Source organism: Panthera tigris, chromosome E1, assembly GCF_018350195.1.
Source record: "Panthera tigris isolate Pti1 chromosome E1, P.tigris_Pti1_mat1.1, whole genome shotgun sequence".
Lineage (NCBI taxonomy): Eukaryota > Metazoa > Chordata > Mammalia > Carnivora > Felidae > Panthera > Panthera tigris.
This window is the reverse complement of record NC_056673.1, coordinates 58,915,262-58,934,255: the sequence shown is the minus strand read 5'-3', so window position 1 is coordinate 58,934,255 and position 18,994 is coordinate 58,915,262. Positions and strand designations below refer to the sequence as shown.

The 18,994-nt window shown below is 58.7% G+C and overlaps 1 protein-coding gene across 2 annotated transcripts in view; it reads right to left on the bottom strand.

Annotated features, from left to right (window-relative positions):
- The window catches only part of RNF213 (ring finger protein 213), a 105,312-nt gene extending 91,544 nt beyond the window's left edge, over positions 1-13,768 (bottom strand). Inside the window, exons 1-4 of one of the 2 annotated variants that reach the window (XM_042967478.1) lie at positions 13,711-13,768; positions 11,800-11,941; positions 5,693-5,877; positions 1,479-1,622 (exon numbers count right to left, since the gene is read on the bottom strand). In XM_042967478.1, the coding sequence (XP_042823412.1) occupies positions 1,479-1,622; positions 5,693-5,877; positions 11,800-11,896 (426 nt within the window). In that variant the 5' untranslated portion in view covers positions 11,897-11,941; positions 13,711-13,768. The remainder of the gene's footprint in view (positions 1-1,478; positions 1,623-5,692; positions 5,878-11,799; positions 11,942-13,710) is intronic. The other variant, XM_042967479.1, reaches the window with a different exon arrangement.
- Positions 13,769-18,994: the final 5,226 nt, after the last annotated feature.

Sequence of the window (18,994 nt, the reverse complement as noted above, 5' to 3'; positions counted from 1 at the left end):
CATATTGATTATACTTTAAGCTGGTTATTTTTAAGAAGCTGGAGTCGGGAGAAGCCGTGAAAACCGAGGAGAAATGACCCTTTTGTGAGAGCTATTTCCACGTAAAAGGAAAGTTCGAGTAAGGGTGTCTCTCTCATCACCAGGAACAGGGGAGTGACTCAATTCCCTAGAAACTCGTCAGTGGAGAAGGCTGGCTTTAAATCTGCACAACACCCTCAACTTATTCACTGATGAACTCCCACAACTGACCCTCCCACCCCAACATCTCCTGTGGAGGGGGCATTCAAGGTGATGGCTTTGGCCATTGTGGGTTGTCACCCCATTTTCCCAGGTCTCTCCCATGTGTGCAGGAGGTATCTGTGCTGTGCAAATTCTCTCCGACCTTCTCCCCTTAACCCGTCTCATGTCAATTTGATCCTCTGCCCAGCCGAGGAACGTAGAAGGGCAGAGGAAAACTCTTCCTCCCCGACAGTGGTCATCTCACTCAGGAAAAGAGTTAACGCTCTCTGCCAAGAAGTAATACATAAAATAAACTCCACAAACGTCACTCTTCGGCGTATGAATCCTCGCTGCTTTTCCTCATAAGCAAAAATGCTTTCAGTGCATACATCAGCTAGTTTCATTTTTCACATTAGACAATCGTGCAAGACTCCCAAAATGCTGTAGAAAATTAACAAAGTCAGGATTTTAACTCCCAGGATCCAGAAACTAATTCAGCAGGGCCTCCACTTGACCCCTGGGGTTCCGAGCATGAGCCTATAACCTCAGGCGTCGGCGGCAGCTGGGCCTAGACCACCCCCCACCCCCACCCCCGGGCCCGGCGCCCTCCTGCTCTTTCCCATGAAAAGAATCTCGTATGGCTTACGGAGGTTTCGCCAGGTGAGCGTCCCCCACGTGCAAGCAGATAGTTTCACAAGAAATAAGACGGCGGGCGGAAGAACTGGAGGGTGTGGGGGGCACACGATGAAGCTAAAACTTAAATGTCCGCAAAACGTCCTCAGCCACAAGAGCCAAAACCGAAAGGTATCGCTATTGCATAGACCTACTGCATAGACGCAACGATATTCCGAGTTTGGCTCCAGACTCCCAGGATAGATCAAGTATCTCCATAGAGCGAGCCGGACAGATTTTTCTGGTTTCCCAGTGCCTGAAACATTCATACGCACGCTACGCCGGCTTCTAAGTGTGCAACGGCATCATGTCCAAAAAGTCAACGTGCGTGCATTCGTTTTAAAATACTCTATTGCTGAAGAATGCTAACCATCACCTGAGCCTCAGCGAGTCATCATAATCACTGATCACAGGTCACTGTAACAATCAGAATAACGGCAAGGTCTGAACCCGTTCGAGAATCACCAAAACGTGACACAGAGACACCGAGCGAACAAACGCTATGGAAACAAGGACGCCGACGGGCCTGCACGGCACAGGGTCGCCACAAACCCAGCATTTGTAAGAAACACGAAGCATGCCTGTACCTGCTCGGGGTCTGCAGAGAACGTGTCAGCGACCCCACGCAGGGTAGCGTCCTCTTTTCTTCTTTTGCTGGGAGGGTGATTAACAGCCTCCCGCTCATCGGATGTGCTGCCGGCCGCATCTACACAAACCTCTGAGGCAACTCCCTGTTGAGACACGACCCCCTTCAGACAGGGCAGGAAGACCACAGGCTCGGGCCTAGGCGGGGCCGCCCTCTGGTGAGGGCCGAGCCCGCCAGCTGGCACTGACCAGAGAGCGCCCGTCTCCCCTCCCCCCAGCCTCCTCCTTCTCCCCAGGAAGACAGCAACGCCCCGAGGGGGCTCACGATGTGCCCCAGGCCACCAAGCAGGCAGGGCCGTGCTGCGTGCCGCTGCTCCAGAGGAGGAAGAGTCTGTGAGGTGCGGGGCCTGGCCTCAGCCCTGCCCAGGGCACAGGGGGCCTGGGGCTGCCGGGCACCACATGCAGGAGGAGGGACAAGGGAACAAGGCCAAGAGCTTCTGGGCCAAGAGCTTCTGGACCAAGAGCTGGGGAAGGCAGGGGATCCGTGTGGAAAAGCAGGGCTATTTCCGCAAGGGGTACCTGGAACGGGACCCACAGGGGAGACGGATCGGAGCACGCAGATGGTCCCTGGGGACCAAAGCCCAATTCGGGCAGCTCCAAAAGTCCAGGAGGCCTCCATCACCTCACAGCAGGAAGCTGTGGGAGGGAGGCACCTTCAACCCAACTCGGCCTGGCTCTAATAACACCCCTCCTCCTCCCCCCTCCGCCTCTCCCCTCCCTCTCCCTCCTCCTCCTCCTCCTCGCCAGGGGAAGCTACCCCAGGGAGAGAACCACCCAACCACCTCTAGGAATGAAGGGAGAACCAGCAAACGCACCCAGTTGGTCCGCAACGAAGGGCCACCAAAGGAAAGGCCAGGCTGAGACGGTCACCCCAGCCGACAGGTGTGGTGGGAGCCCCACACCGTCCCCCTTAACCACAACACCCCCCCACCCCGCACACCCACCCCGTGGCGGCTGCGTGAAGGACTCGCTCCCTCCGTGGCTGGGCTGAGGCCGGCCAGGGGGCTCCTGTCCAGCTGGGGGCTTGTCCCTTGGTTCCCTGGCAGAGTCCCCCCCCGCCCCCGTTAGCACACCCCGGCTGCACACACAGGCCTGTCCTCCACCACACGCACGCCGCTTCCCGACCGTGGGGTTACGTAGGGTCGCCACAGGGCGGGTACGAGCACGAAGCCCGGTGAGCGAATCACCAGACAACCCCGCCAGCGTCTGCCTGCTCGCTTCACTCTGGCTTCCCTTCGCGGGTGGGAACTGGCGCATTTAGGCTTTTTTAATCCCCTTCTGTAATAATACCATACAGAGCTTTACGCTGAGGTGAAGGTCACGTAGCATGCAGTGAACCATTTTCAAGTGCACCGTCCAGTGGCTTTTAGTGCTTGAGGTGCGAGCACCCCACTATCTCGTCCTGGGCATTTTCACCTCCCCCGAAAGGAACCTCACGCTCTCCGAGCGGTGCCTCCCCCCCTCCCCTCCGCAGAGCCCCCCACCGCCCAGCAGGGAGCTCCTACACTCACCCGCAGGTGGTCCAGGAACAGCCTTACACATCCCAGGTGCCTTCAGGGCACCCCAGAGGTCAAGACAGACCTGATTCCAGGGGGCGCCTGGGTGGCCCAGTCGGTTAAGTGTCCGACTTTGGCTCGGGTCATGATCTCACGGTTCGTGGGTTCGAGCCCCGCGTCGGGCTTTGTGCCGACAGCTTGGAGCCTGGAGTCTGCTTCTGATTCTGTGTCTCCCTCTCTCTGACCCTCCCCCATTCATGCTCTGTCTCTGTCTCAAAAATAAATAAACGTTAAAAAAAATTAAAAACAAAAACAAAAACAAGACAGACCTGATTCCTCGGGAACCCCCTCCCTCTGTCAGGACACAGGCCCCCACCATCGGACACCCCACGTGGGGATGCCATCAGGCACCCTATGCGGGGACCGGGTAGGTCAAGGCTGAGTTCCAATCCCGCAAACAAAGCTGTCTCCGGGGCGAAGGCACCACCGTTACTGAGACCTTCCAAAGGTCCAATCAAGCTTATTCTTACACTTTTGCTCAATTTTTGTTGGTGTTTCTCTGGAGGGACAGGCCCACGGGAGTCCCCTTCTCCGCCATTCTTGCTGGTACCAATCTTTTTATTGGGTTAGTTAGTTATCTAATCTGATTGCGAGAGTTTCCCCACATCTTTAATCTTCGGGAAAGTAGCAGTTGGGAGGCCGCGGTCCATTCCGCCGTAAGGACGACACAATTGGCCTCCCATGGTGGGATATTCAGGCGGATCCCGGGATTTGGGCCATTCGAGACTCGGGCTGTGATCAAACCCTATCCTGACCCTTCAGGTGGCTTTCTGGGGTTCTTTCCTTATGCTGAAGTCAGAGAAGAAGAGGAGGTCGAAGGACCCTGTGTTGCTGGGTGGTCCCACCCCGTTACCTCAGGTGCAGGGAGAACTCTGTCCCATCTCTGCGAACGCCCACTTTAAATCAATTCTTGACTTTGATAAGTTCTTTTCATTCTCAGCGTTGGAGTTCAGAGGTCGGACGTTCATGTATTTAGTATCTTATCAGTTCTGGACTAGAATCTCTTGTTGGCCCACTCCTTTCTCTTGGGTTGTTTACTGTTTTCTTCTTCATTTCTGAGAGCTTTTGACATATTGAGGCAACTCATCCTTTGCTAAAAATATTTTTATGTAAATACAAATATTCTCTATGTTTTCCTAGATTGTTTGTCCTTTGTGCTTACCACATCCTATGAGGTTTTTAGTTCTTTTAAGACCTTTCTGGAGTCAAAGATACCCATCTTTGGTTTGTACACTTGTCTCTTGCTTTCATTACTGGAAAACCTTTCCCTCTTCAGAGATCAGATCACTGTTTATGTATCTCTTCCCCAACTGCTCTCATCAGTACTAGGTTCTGACTCAGAGCTGCCTCTTCTGGCACAGAGATCACCCCCCTGAATTCAGTTTTGCTGACTATGGCTTTTGTACCACGTTTTTGTTTGATTTAGTACAGTAAGTCCCACTCAGGACTTTTCTTTTTCACAGTATTCTTGGTTATTCTCGCCCATTTTTGTTCCCAAAACAGCCTTAAGCTCACTCTGTTCAAAAAGAAAACCCAGGGGCGCCCGGGTGGCTCAGTCGGTTGAACGTCCGACTTCGGCTCAGGTCACGATCTTGTGGTTTGTGAGTTCGAGCCCCACGTCGGGCTCTGTGCTGACGGCTCGGAGCCTGGAGCCTGCTTCAGAGGCTATGTCTTTCTCTCTCTGCCCCTCCCCTGCTCACACTTTGTCTCAAACATAAATTTAAAAATTAAAAGAAAAACAAAACAGTCCTTCTGGACTCAGCACCGTTTTCACTCACAGAGCTGCACGTGCGCTCCTCGGTGCCGAACCTCCAACGTCCCACATCCTACTCCGGACCACGACTTGCCAAAGGGAAGGACACACATTGTCACACACACACACATCACATGATACACACCAGCCACACACACACACACACACACACACACCCTCAACACACACCTACACTGCCGCCCTGGCCTGACCACTACGAGGAATAACCGAGGAACAGGCAGGAGCCCAGCCCCCACCCAGACACAGAAAGACAGCCCCCCCTCTCAGCGGCCGGCAGGAATCCCCGGGGCCCGCGGGGTCTGGACTCCAACACGGGGAGCTCTCTCCTGTCACTCTCCCTGAACCTGTCGCAAGACACTCTTGGGGCCTGACCCCTGCAGGGGAGACGGAAGGACACCCGGCAGCAGCCCCCACCTGTGCGGGGAGGAGTGTCCTTCCTGAGTGCCCGCCTGTCCCCGTGGCTCTGAGACACCTCCAAACCCGCACCATCACCGGGAAGAGGCCCCGGGAGGAGCCGGACAGCCACACGGCAGGGGCTCAGGCGCCCAGACCCCGTCTCCGCTGGGAGACACAGCGGCCCAGTCTGGCGGGAGGAGAAGGCAGGTGGCGACCCCGGAGGGGTCGTGCAGCCGACCAGGCCCAGAGGAGGGCGGCCACCAGCGGGCCGGGCGGGGAGGACCCTGTGGGGGCCGCCGCACAACAGTATGGTAAGGACAAGGGCCCTCGCTCGGCCACCGAGGCAGCCACAGCAGCGAGCAGCTTCCAAGCCAGGCGGGTGGGAAGCGGCCCTCCCACGCCCACCCTACCGGGGACGGGGCACACTCACTCTTGGCACGGTCCCGGAGACATCGGAAGGGGGCTCGTCTAGATTTTCCTGCTGCAGGTGATTTGAGCCCGGGGACAAGAAAGGGCCGCCATCCTCTCTCAGCTCCTGTCCGTATTCCGTTTCTCCCTCTGGGGCCGTTTCTCCCTCTCGGGCTGGCGTCGCCTGGAGGCTGCTGTTCTTGGGATCTACAAAGGGACACACACACGGGTCAAATCTCAGGGGAAAGCAAGGGAAATCACGGAGGGAAACTCGGAATCCTCCCTGGACACTGTGGACACATCATCCCTCTCCCCCATCGTACGCTTTCCCTGGGCACCTTTTCTGCTCTCGGTGGGCACGAGGGACCCAGGACCCCAGCCCCAGCCCCAGCCCCAGCCCCAAGGAAGCAGCGACGCAGTCTGAGCGCCCAGCTTTTCCAGATGTCAGCACGGGCCACCCTGGTCCTCATGTTTCTAAGTCAGAATGTGCCACTCCCCCACCCCCTTCTCAGGGGCAGGTGCCCCATTCCCAGCCCCGCTCCCAGCCGGACCCAGGGTCTCCCAACACACCTCCCCTTCTGGTTCTGTGTCCCCCCTCTCTTTCTGCCCCCCCCCACTCGCAGTCTGTCTCTCTCTCTCTCTCTCAGAAATAAACATTAAAAAATTTTTTTAAAAAAAGACTGGGGGAAGGTAAGGGGCTTCAAGATGTTACCCCCTCCTTCACTCCGACGGTCTTGCACACTGGCACCTGTTATCTCTACCGTCACGATAAAGAGGAAAGTAGCCGGATTCAGTAAGGGGACACCTTAACTGGCACTTGGTGGGGCCAACCTGTGATGTGCTCACAGCCACCATGCGGGGCATGTGCTTTTCCTAGCTGGATGCAAAAAATGGAAGCACAGAGCTGGGCCCCCCCACCCCCCCACCGCAGGTGGCAAATGGGAATGCAGGGTTTGAACCCCACAGAAGCTGGGACAGGCCCTGGAGCCAGGGTCCTCGCCTGCAGGACATTTTAGCTCAATGAGACCAAATTCCCGTCCCCCACCCACCCCTGCAACCTGCTTGCATGCTGGGCAGCACGGCCTCCCCCCGACCCCGCGGGGCCCCTGGCGCCCCTGCAAAAGGCAAGCCTGCCGGTAAGAAAACCTTCTAGAATCCAGAGAGCTAAGTGGGCCTGAACTCCCCTTCAGATCCCCACAGCGGGTCAATGGCTGATTAGCACATGAACAGGGGGAAGAAAGCAGGGGCCTGGCGGGCGGGCAGCCCCCAATCACTGCCACAACAAAATGTTGCACAAAATCAGCTCATCCTGAATCAATCACCCACGCTGGCTCCTAGCGAGTGCCCCAGAAACAGGTCTGGGGGTGCAGCGCGCGCAACCCTGGGCCGGCCAGCCGCTAGCCCGGGACCCCCAGCAACCCCGGCCCCTGCCTCAGCCTGAAAACAGTGGCTGCAGCGGCTTCCTTGCCCCGAAGGCTAAAGCAGGTAAGGCACGAGGTTCGGGGCGGGGAGGGGGGATCGGGGGGGCCGGGGGTTCCCATTCGCGGATTAGTATTTGCAGTTTGGGAAGATGAGAATTGCTCTGGAGGTGGACGGCGGTGAAGTCTACACAACAGTGTGAACCCAGCCACCGTAACAGTAAACACCATCCAAATGGTAACTTTTCTGTTACACGTTTTACCACAGCTGACAAAAAGAAAAACCCAGTGCACTGAACAACACAACCCTCCAGGTCCTCCTCGCCTCCACCACCTGCTAAGTCAGGTGTCCTGAGCACGGCCCCCAGCCTGTGCGGGCGGCCCCGGAAGGAAGTGCCCACACCGGCGGACCCACAGGCACCAACAGGCAGATGGTTCCCATCCCTGACGGGCAACCCCCTCCACTGCCACCCCGACACCCCCGGGCCACCCCACCCGTGCCCCGTCTGCCTCCCGAGCCCCCTCAGCGGCCCCCAGCCCTCCCCCAGACACCTTCAGGGTCTTAGGCATCTCGTCTTCTTTCCATTATAAAAACATCAAGGAAACTTGGAAATAGCAAAAATTAAAAAGTAAACAGGTTGCCCAGAACTTCATCCCCTGAAAGTAACCTTCTAGCCCTTAAGGAAGAAGGCCCACCTGGGTCCCCTGGGACACCTGGCCCACCCCGCCCCCCACCCCCGCCCTCCCCCCCACCCTCGGACTGGCCCAACATTACCCCTGGCAAAGGTGGCCACCCTCTGCCCAGGATGGGCTGGGACTCTCTCCCCATCCATACTTCTGCATGTGCCCCCACCCCCGCCCCCGGCCGGCTCCCCCAGGACCCAGGTGTTCGGTGATGTGGGGAACAAAGGCAAAAGAAATGTAGACAAAATTAACTTTCCCTATAATCTGCGGCCCGTTGACAAATATTTGAGACCACCCAGGTCTGACCTTCCTCCAGGAACCCCCAACTGTCTTAATGTTAAAGTTCTGCTACAGGGAAAAACCGCCTCAGCTTGACAACAGCCAGGCCTCCAGGATCCAGAGACTTCTTTAACATATGAAAGTCCCTTTGGGAACTTCCTTTGTCTCTACTCCTCCACATTAAGTATATAATCAATGCCTCTGCACTACCCCAATGCAGCTCTCTGCCCAGGGGGTCCTGTCCCAGTGCCTCAATAAAACCACCTTTTTTATACCAAAAAAGGTCTCGAGAATTCTTTCTTGATGGTTTGCTCTCGAACCCCATAGCAAATTATATCATCAGCACCTCTGAACAGCCACACCAGCCTCTCCAAGGCTGCGATCGGGCTCCCGAGGGACCGGCCCTGTCCGCAGCCACCGGGTCCCCCAGCCCCAGGTCTGGAGTGCCCTGAGCTCAAGGGCTGGGCAGGCTGGAGGGCCCATGAGCGGCTGAATGGAGAAGATGTCCCTCCGGAGCTCCAGCCAAGCCCTCTGCATCTTGGTTTCAGTTTGTTTTCCTGTAAATAGAGAGGCACAGCCAGGGTGTGAGGGAGCAAGAGAGGCCGGGAAGCAGGAAGCAGGAAGCAGGAAGCGATGTGCTTGGGGCGGGTGGGACGGTGTTGCTCCTCAGACCCCAGGCCCTTGGGGACCCGGCGGGCAGAGTCCCATCCTCCTGTGTGTCCCTCCTGAGTGACGAGGGCCCGGCCCCGCTCCTGCCAGCAGCAGGGAGGGCCACCCATGTGACCCGGCACCACCCACGGTTCACAGACCGGCCGGCGGAACCGCCAGCAGGTGCCAGCATTTCGGAGGCTGGGGGCTTTGCACTGCTCTCCCTGCCGGCCGGGATGGGCAGGGCCCTGCCTGGTGACCACAGGCGGACTTCTCGGCATTCTGTAAAAAGGCTGCACGCCCAGGTTCTCACCCAGAACTTCTGTTTCCCCTGCTCTGTTGGCAGGCACGTCGGATGCCCTGGGCAGCACTCCGAGAGCCCCTCACGCAAAACGAGAGGCGGGCAGAGGTACAGTGGGCTTCCGCGGAGACCCCGAGAGGCGCAAAGCACGTTTTCCCTAAGCAGTGGGTCTCCAGGAGGCACCTGTGACTCCTCTTTGCCTGTCCGTCAGAGAATCCCCCTGCTTTACCGGTTCAGTAACTCATTTGAAGCCTGAGGCCCACACTCAACCCCTGCCACACCCTGACCCCTGACCCCTGGCCCCCACTACAGGCCAGTGCCTGTAGATAGGATGGGAAAAGATAGAAGAAAAGAGGCAAAGAGGAAAAGGTTAGGACCCGAGGCCCCTGGGTGGAGAAAAACACATATTTTAGAGCCATGCTGGGAGCATCGGGACTACAGCAAACCCCCTCAGGCGTCCTCTTACGAATGTGACAGACACCCACCTACTCCCCCTCAGGGTCCCCTTAGGAATTTGACAAAAGACTCGACCTCAAAGTAGACCATAAAATGTACTTCCTACAAGAACGGATACCGGATACCGTAGGCCACCCCTCACACAACGGAAAGGAGCCAATCAGGAAGGGACACCCCCTAGAGCTATCCGGCCAAGGGGGGGAAGAACCTGAGAAGGACCCAGGGGGAAGGGAAGCGGGGCGACCAGGACCTTATAACACAAAGACCCTTCCCGGCCCGTGGTTAGCGGGCATTCTCTTCCCAATGTTGCCTCTCAATGAGGAGAGCTCTCCTACTATTTTTACCCTAATAAGCTGTGCATTTTGGGTCCACCTCTCCACTCTTCTAAGCGGAAAGAAAAGGAACCCCGGGCACTGAGAAAACGAACACCAGCAGGGCCCTGGGCTGCACGTCTGCCCAGCCTGGCTGGGCAGGCACAACGGAGCAGACACAGAGGGCCCCCCGCCCACCACCTGCCCTCCAAGACCACGGCTCCCTCCCGGGGCACGAGCTCCGGAGCCGCCAGGCCGGGATCCAAATCCGGGACCCCCTCCCACCCCGTCTCTGCTAGTTGCTAGCCGCGGGACTGGAGGCAAGATACTTGACCTCCCTCGGCTTCACTCTTGGCGTCTGTAAGATGGGAATTTATGACAGCTGTGCCCTCAACACTTGGCACGGCGCCAGGCTCCCTGAATTTAACCAAAAGCTCTGATTTTGGTTTTTGGGTTTGTTTAATCTCTGGGGGTCCCAAAGACCCCCCCCGACACACACACACACACACACACACAAGGTCTCCCATCCAGGCGCGTGTACTAACGGCCAGGGATGGGGAGCCCTGGCAGGTGGGAAATTCCAGCCGGACACCAGGAGCTCAGCTATGCTGGCCGTTCCACACCCGGGCAGCCAGGGATCAATAACGAGAGAGGACATCGAGCCCCGAGCCCGCCTGCATGAGTCAAGCCCCGTGGGATCCACAGGCAAAGACAGACCCCTGGGGCCAGACCTCCTCCCTCCGGGGGCTGCAGCACAAGAAAATCAAACAGAAATTGACAGGAATGGCAGCAGCCTCTCTGACCCTCTTACGGTCCAATAAGAGCATCTGTGACGTGAGCACTTTGTACCACGGCTGTTGTTTCAGGGAAGAATCGCCTCACCCCTAACACACAGCGCACTTTGGCAGGTTACCAAAGGTCGGAGAGCAAGAAGGTTGGTATTGACAGCATTTACGGACACACACACACACACACACACACACACACACACACACACACCCTCGTATTTAGAAAACACACAAGGCTGGTGTGCCTGGCCGGTTCTGTCGGTACAGCACCCAGACTCTTAATCTTGGGGTTGTGAGTTCAAGCCCCACGCTGGGTGCAGAGATCACCTAAATAAATAAAACTTTTTTTAAAAAAAGAAAGAAAACACACGTGGTCTTCTAGAGAACTTTCTTTGATTGGCCCCCAAAGCATTAATTCAGCACCTATTGTGTGCAAGGGACTTGGAGAAAAGCAGCTAACAAGAGAACAAAGGTCCCCTCCGAAGCCGCCGGCTGCCGTGGTCCGAATGCTAGGAGGGCAAGCAGCCTGATGAAGAAAGGGTAATTCGGCTGTGGGGGAGGCGGAGGGGCCGTTTTTCCCTGGGCGGCCAGAGTGGGCCTCCAGGTAGGAGGAGACAGAGGGACAGAGGAGCAAAGGCTGAAGGGAGGTGAGGGGGTCATGGTGCTGCCCTCGGAGAACAGGTATGTTCCAAGAGGAGGGAACAGAGAGTGCAAAAGTCCTGTGGTCCCAGAATGCCTAACAAGGGAAGGAAGTCAGTCGGAAGTCCCGGACGCCAAGAGAGTTGAGGACCAACCTGAGCCAGGGGTGAGTGAGGGCCACCAGACACGGTTCCCCTTTCATGCACCGACCTGCCACCCCTCCCCGGGAAGGAGACTGCCAGTCCAGGCTGCGGGGACCCCTCACCCCACCCCAGCACCTGGGACACCGCTTCCACAGCATCCCCTGAAATCCGCTACGACCCCTCAGCTCAGCCCCCGACGCTTCCCATTCACGAGGGGGCGGAGAACCCTCGAGTTCTCCTCTCCAAGAAACGAAATTGAAAGTTTTAAGAGCAACAGAAGCTTCCAGCAAAGGAGCAGATGAAACTGCTCTTTTCACAACTGTGCTTCTTCCGGTAAGAGTTCTTTGGCCACAGAAGACCCCCTGCTGCCCGCCTGAGCTGCCTGCCGGCGCAGTTTCCATTTCAGCAGGGGGACGCGGGAAGGAGCCGGGGCCCAGCCCACCGCCCCTGCTTGGCCCTTACCTGCCACGGGGGCTGCAGGGAGCAGCTTCTGTCCACACTCGCTGCAGAACTTGGGGGCATCCTCTTTGGAGACATGCCCGCACGAAAGACACTCCATTCCTCCCGGGACGGGTCTTCTCCAGGCCGGCAAGCTCAGGCAGGTCTGGAAGGAAAAGGAAGGGTCCCAAGGCAGCTGACTATATATTGAGCCACCCGTCATGTGACCAGCCCTGCTTCGGTTTCATTTTCAGGGAAAGGGAAATTAAAGCACCCAGAAGTTCCTCGCCTCAATCAGCTCAATCGAAACCCATCCCTAGCACCTCCCCTGCCTGATTCCCCACTAAGCCCTCCCCACTCCCTCCCCCACTCCCTCCAGCCCTGAGGGTCTCACCCCCTCCCCCGCCATTGGCGCGGCACTCCGTTCCCTTTCACTGCCCCAGCCAGGCTCACCCCTCCTGGGCTCTCCATCACTCAGTGAGTCGAGAACTGTGCGCCCCCCCACCCCCGACCCCGGGCTGAGATGGGGCTGGGACTACTGAGAACTGGGTGTGGGCAGAGGGGGGATGGTTCCAGGCAGAGACACAGCACGTGCAAAACTCAGAAATAAGACTCTGAGGATGCCCACGGTGCGCTCGGGACCAGGGGCTCGGGGACAAAAGCACCTGACTCACAGGTGACGTGAGAGTTAGGTGAGGCAAACGGCACTGAAGAAACGCCAGCCGACGCCGGCTGAGTCAGAACCCACCAAGCGACCAGCCTGCACGGGCAGCCCCGGGCTGACCCGGGTAGCCGTCAGGATTCCTAACAACAGGCAGGTGGGCAGGCTGTGTCCTCCGGGCCCTGACCCTGCTGCCCGCCCCTGCCTCCCCCAGACTTGGCCTGCTCTCCACTCCCTAGTGAGCTCTCCGGGGGAAGGCAGGGCTAGACCCGTGTGAGGCAGGTTCACAGCCGGGCCCAGCCTGCCACAGCTGGGCCCTGCCCCCCACCTGGCCCCTGACCCCCACATGGCCCGGAAGCGACCACCCTCCTGGTCTGGGCTCTCACTCCAAGACTTTCAGTGACTCCCCATGGCGCTGGCCTCTACCCCAGAGTCGTCCTCCTCGGCCAGGCTCTGCCTCCCCACAGGCCAGGAATGTCACAGTAGGGCACTGAAGCCCACCCTGAAGGGTCCTATTGTTTCCCGCCGGCACCAAGGGCCTGAGGGCAGAAATAAGAACCCAGGCCCCGGACGCTACTCCATCCTAGAGCTTCCCGACGTTTCCCTTCCTCTTCCCCAACTTCAGAACTGCGCCAAACTCAAAGCCCATCCCCCGCAACCGCCACTAAACAAAGCCTGGCGGCGGGCAGGGGCGGCGCGGGTAGGGGGTGGGGGTGGGGAGGTGGGGGCGGGTCAGGGGCACGGGGGTAGGGGGTAGGGGGTAGGGGCGGGGGCGTGGGGGTAGGAGCAGGGCAGGAGCAGGGCAGGGGCGGCTGGCCTCCCCATCTCTGCGCTCCCTCCTCCTCTGGCCTCCCCGCGGCCGCCTGGCGACCCTGGAGGCCGTCACGGCCGAGGTGCCCATCCTGGCCCGGGGACCCTGGCGGCGGGCAGTCCCAGAAACCCGGGAGGACGCTGCGCTCTGGGCCGCGCGGTTACGGGGACGGGGACGCCGTTCTCCTAAAAGTGACTGTGGAGACACGTAGGGACACCCTTTGGTAACAACACCGCTCCGTGGCGGCCACCGGAGAAAGCCAAGGATTCCGCTCCGGGGGAGGCGCGGCTCGGGGGCGGAGTCCGCACCCCGGAGCCGGAGGCGAAACCGAAACCCGGCGCCGCAGGAAGAGGCAGCCCGGAGGCGACGGCGCGCAGCACGCAGGCGCCGCGACCCAGACCCACGGCCCCGCGCCCCGCATCCCCGCACCTCGTCGGCCCCGCATCCCCGCGCCCGCTCGCACCTACAGCGCCCCCGCGCCCAGGCCACCGCCGCCGGTCCCGTCCTGACGTCCGGGCCCCCCCCCCCCCCGCGTCCGCCCGCCAGAGGGAGCGGCCGGAATGCCCCCTCCTATGGCGCCCCCCAGTGGACCCGGCGCCCGGCCAAGGGGAAGGCGCCGCCTGCCGCTGCACGCGGGGCGGGGCTCGCCGAGCCCCGGGTGTAGCCCCGCAGGGGTCCGCACCCGGGTCTCCCCCAGCAGCCTCCAGCCCCGGCGCACAGCACCCTGGACAGTGCCCACCTCCCCGTGGAGCCAGCGGCGGTCCCCGGAGGGGCACAGAGGACGCCAGGCGGGTCACTCGGTGCAAGGGGCATCGGGGCCTTGGGCCGATTAAGTGACCACAGATGGCAGTAGAGACTTCGCAGCCGGCGCCCAGCCCTTCGATGGTCACTGATAACCGAGAGGGCACCCCAACCTGCGTCTGCACGCGAACGCCTCCAACCCTGTTTCCTCCTCTGTGAGTTCGGAGTCTGGCACCCTAGAGCTGTTGGAGAATCTCTTATTGACGGTAATAATACAGTAAACGCTGGCGTTCCAGGAGTAGCACTGATTCCTCACTGTCCCCTCCCCGGAACCTGTGCCGCTACAATCTCCGCTTAGGCTGATTATCAAATTCAAAAGGCCCGGGTTCCTGCCCAGCCCGGGTCTCCAGCCCTCTCCTTTCCACATTCTCCAGTCACACCGTCCTTCCTCTCGACTGGGACCACAAGCTCAGGTCTTGGGGTCCCCCTCCTGCGATGCGCCCCCTTCCCCCCTTACAGGGCTGGCTTCTGCACTGGATCCCAGCGTCACCGTCCGAGCTCAGGCAGTGCTTAGGGGGTGCTCGGCACAGGTTGCCGAAGACGGTCTCACGTGTGCTGGAAGCTACCAACCCCGACTCCCTATCAGCCACCCCCCGCTGTCTAGTCAGTTCATCTGGATCTGGGCAGGATCCAGGCCGTGTCCAGTGCTGTGGCCTTGGACCTTGTGCTGACCTTGTACGGGGTGCAGAAGAGAGAGAGCTTGTCCTGAAAGAAAGGGGCTCCAGCCAGGGGTGCCAGGCTGGGCAGGCTGGATGCGGGGCGGGGGGGAGGGGGGTGCACAAACCCTGTAGTGGGAGGGTGGCTGACTGCACCGAGGAGGCGAGGGGGCTCGGTCAGAATCCGGGGAAGACTCCTGGTGCCCAAAGACGCTCCGTGCTGGGACTCCTCTGGCGAGCGAAGGGAGAGCCCAGCCCTACCCTGTTAGATTTGGGGCCATGCAAGCAGACCAAAACCCAGACCCTCTTCCAGGCCAGTAACAAGCCAGCCCCGCTGGCCAGTGGCACCCTTCCTGAGGGGCAGTGATGGCTCACGGGCCCCACCGGCATGTGCACCAGAACCTTGAGCCTGCCCACAGTACCAGGGAGTCGTTGAAGGGCCCACACAGCGGGCACTGCCGGCAGCCTGGCAGGGTCAGGATGCCCGTCCTGGACAAGTCAAACGGCTGAGGAGACACATCTGACCGGGTCATTGTCAATGGGCCAGCAATCCGTTCTCAGATCTAGGAGGTGGGCCCCCTGAGGGCCAGAGCCATGGCTCGGACTAGGGTTGGGTCCCCGGAGGTGTCAGGGGCCGGACCCACACCACTTCAGTGACCTCCCTGGGGGGCTAGCCTGAGGGTGCATGTTAGGGTGCAGGACTAGCTTAGGGTTTGGGTTCAGGGAGCGGCCGATGGTGTGTCCCAGGCTTAGATTTTGCTGTGACTCTCTACTGAGACGTTCGTACGTAGCACGGTCGGCCCGGACACCCTGTTTGCACACGTGCGAATACAAGCCACCAGGTGTTCCAAAGAAAGTAGGGGCTTTGGACACTCCTGCCTCTAGGTGCTGAGAAGCTGACAGCAAGTGTCCCTGTCAGCAGGACATCTGCACCATAGGGACGGTGAGCCCCCCAAAGAACCAAGTCAAAACCCACAGGGAACACCAAATAAAGACAGAGCAAAGAAGGCATGGAAAAGCCAGGTGTTAGGAGCCCAGCTGATGCCCACAGAAAAGACCCCTGACCTTCCCTAGTCTGTACTGATGTAACAAACACAGACGTTAAAATACGCACACGATAAAATATAGTATAACATAACGTGTAAATGTAGTATGACCTAATACCATTAAAATTCAAACAGAAAACAACAAAATACAAGCCAGGAACAGAGACTGACGGTCGGGTGCAGGAGCAGGGTGGGATCCTGGGATGAAGGAGGGAGGGGGTGAGGAAAGGTGTCAGCTTTGTCCTTAAACACAGGGTGAGGTAGACCCCGCAGGCTCGACTCTCCTCTTGGCCCAGCGTTCACAAAGAGCCTGACTCCTCCCTGTGGGGGATCTGCTGCGGGAAAGCCTGTCTGGTCGTTATGCCCGCGGTCAGCTGCATGACCTCAGCCGAGGACCCCGTTGACTCGGCCACGTGGTCCACCTGGCCAAACCCGGCTTAGATCTTCCAGATCCCGTGGACGTTGGATCATTTGAAATGTCTTTGGTCTTGATATTGCAACCACCAGAGTTTGTGGCATGGATTCAGTTGGACCCAAACACCCTTTGTCGGCCAGTCTTGTTTCTCCCCTGCGTGGATGGATAGTCGTGGGCTCACCGGCAGGAAGGATGTTCTCCTGCTACAGGGCAGCCAGCAGGGGGCGGGCGGCAAACTTTGCAGGGAGAGTAAGTGCGGGAAGCGGCAGGGAGGGGCCGAGAAGAGGGGGCCTTATGAGGAGAAGCGGTTCTGCCACTGCCCACGGTCCTGCCTGTGGCCCTGGTCCGGATCGGAGCCTCCAGCCATCTGAAAGCACAGCTTGTGTGAGCAGGCAGGGCTGAACAAAACGCTCTCACTTATCCCAGGGCTGTGCAAATGAAAACCGTGCCAAGCGAGGGGCCCTGTAGTTCCCGGCTTTGATTGTGTCTGACAACCGGCCTGCCTTCAGATCGCATCTTCGGCGCCGGTTTTCCCCGTGGAAAGACAACACGTCTATCTGAGTGACAGACCCGGTCGTTAAGCTGCTCGTTAACAGGCTCTGGGGTGCAGGTTGGTCGGGTGGGGTTCGGCTGCTGGGAGCCAGTTTTCTGGGCCTCGATATTCTTGACTAGGGATCGTGCTCTTGACCCCATGCAGTAAAAGCTACCTGGTGTCAGAAGGCCCCCAGGTTAAAACAGCGGGGGCCAGAAACATCCTCCATTCTGAGCCCCAGACGTGGGCTGTAGGCCCTGAACAGACAAGAAGAGTGGCCCTCAGGGAAAGGCGATGGTTCCCTGTTTGTTTAGGGGGCAGGGGCCACAGAATTGAGAAGAAGGTGACCGAGTGACTTGGTGGCTCCTGGACAGCATTCTCCTCGCATGTGTCCCCATCCCCTCGAAGGACGCCAGCCATCAGATTTAGGGCCACCCTAACCCAGTATGACCTCCTCTCAACACACTTAATTATGTCCTCAGAGACCCTGTTTCCAAATAAGGTCACAGTCACAGGCATCTAGGGTCAAGAATTAACTCTTTTCAGGGGACACAATTCAACCTATTACAGGAACCAGCTCCTGGGCTTTGCCCAAACTCCTCTGAAAGGGTGCAGCCATCTGGCACAGCCAAAGGTTCCTGTGGTTTGGATAATAAACGTGGGTCCTTCCACAGGATTAAAATTATTTTAGGGGCGCCTGGGTGGCTCAGTCGGTTGGGCATCCGACTTCAGCTCAGGTCATGATCTCACGGTTCAGGGGTTCGAGCCCCGCGTTGGGCTCTGTGCTGACAGCTCGGAGCCTGGAGCCTGCTTTGGATTCTGTGTCTCCCTCTCTCTCTGCCCCTCCCTTGCTGTCTCTGTCTTTCTCTCTCAAAAATAAGCATTAAACAAAAATAAATTTTTTTTTTTTATCTTAAAGCTGGAGGGAGGGGGACAGGTTCTCTGCCAGCATCAGTAGCTGAATTTACAAAGGATAGTTAGATCTACACAGAGAGATTTAATTTTTATTTTTTAAATTTTATTATTTTTTAACATTTATTTTTGAGAGAGAGAGACACAGAGCACGAGCAGGGGAGGGGCAGGGAGAGGGGGAGACACAGAATCAGAAGCAGGCTCCAGGCTCTGAGCTGTCAGCACAGAGCCCGACGCGGGGCTCGAACTCGGGAACCAGGAATGCTGAGATCATGACCTGAGTTGAAGTCGGACGCTGAGCCGACTGAGCCCCCAAGGCGCCCCAGAAGAGGTTTTATACGGATAATCACATTTCAGTCAGAAAAAGGCTTGCTGTCCGCCCAGGGAAGCCCAGCTCCGGGCAGACTTTCTAGTGAAGAGGGAGTTCCTGCCCCCCTAACGGGGACACCCACCGCTCCCCATGTTAGCAAGCAGAGCACCCTGACCCACGGGGAGGCTTCGCTGGGGGTGGGGCCTGCAGGGACTTGGCCACTGAGCCTGGCGGCCCTGGGGACCCTGTTCCACGGTGGCTTCAGACCACAGAGGAGGCCTGAGGCAGCAGACACAGGGGACCCGGCCCCGACTCACTTCCCCCGGGGCGGGAGCCTGGGCCCACACGCTTCCCTCCCGCCCTCCCCTCCGCCCTCCCCCCCCCCCCCCCCATCCAGAGTCCTGCCGCAAACCGTCTCCTGTACCTCCTGTCGGGGACTGCCCCTCAGACGTGCTTATCAAGGAAGGCGTTCGGTTTGTGGCGGGGAGGGGAGAACAGGACACGAAATAACACCAGGAGGTCCGGTCCTGAGCAGCAGCGGCTACTCGCGTGCGTGACGCACGCCAGGCCTTCACCCTGCTCTTCAATTAAATCCCTGCAGCGGTCCTGTGGGGGGCGTAGAAATGACGTCTCGGAGACTTCAGACAATTTTCCCCAACGTCACGCGGCGAGAAATCGGGACCTGGCCTCAGAACAGCTCTCTGCAAGCCGGCCACGCCACGCCGCCTCCTCCGTTGCCACTGTTTCGGTTTCTTCCAACGACCTCCGGGGGCGGAGGCAAACACACGAGCTCTGAGCTCATGGGCCTCCTGACCGCCTGGGACGCGGACGTCTCAAACCTGGGTTCTCCGACACGGCAGCCACACGACACACAGGGCACAAAGCTCAAAGCGTGGCTCGTCTGAACGGGGACGTGCCGTGAGCGTACAATCCGCGTTGGGCCTCGAGGATCTCGTACGAGAAAACTCACGTCAAGAGTCTCGTCGGTGAGTCGCGTGTAGATCACAGGTGGAAAGGGTAGCATTTCGGATGATAATACGTTAATATCACCCGTTACCTTTTGCTCGTTCGGCAG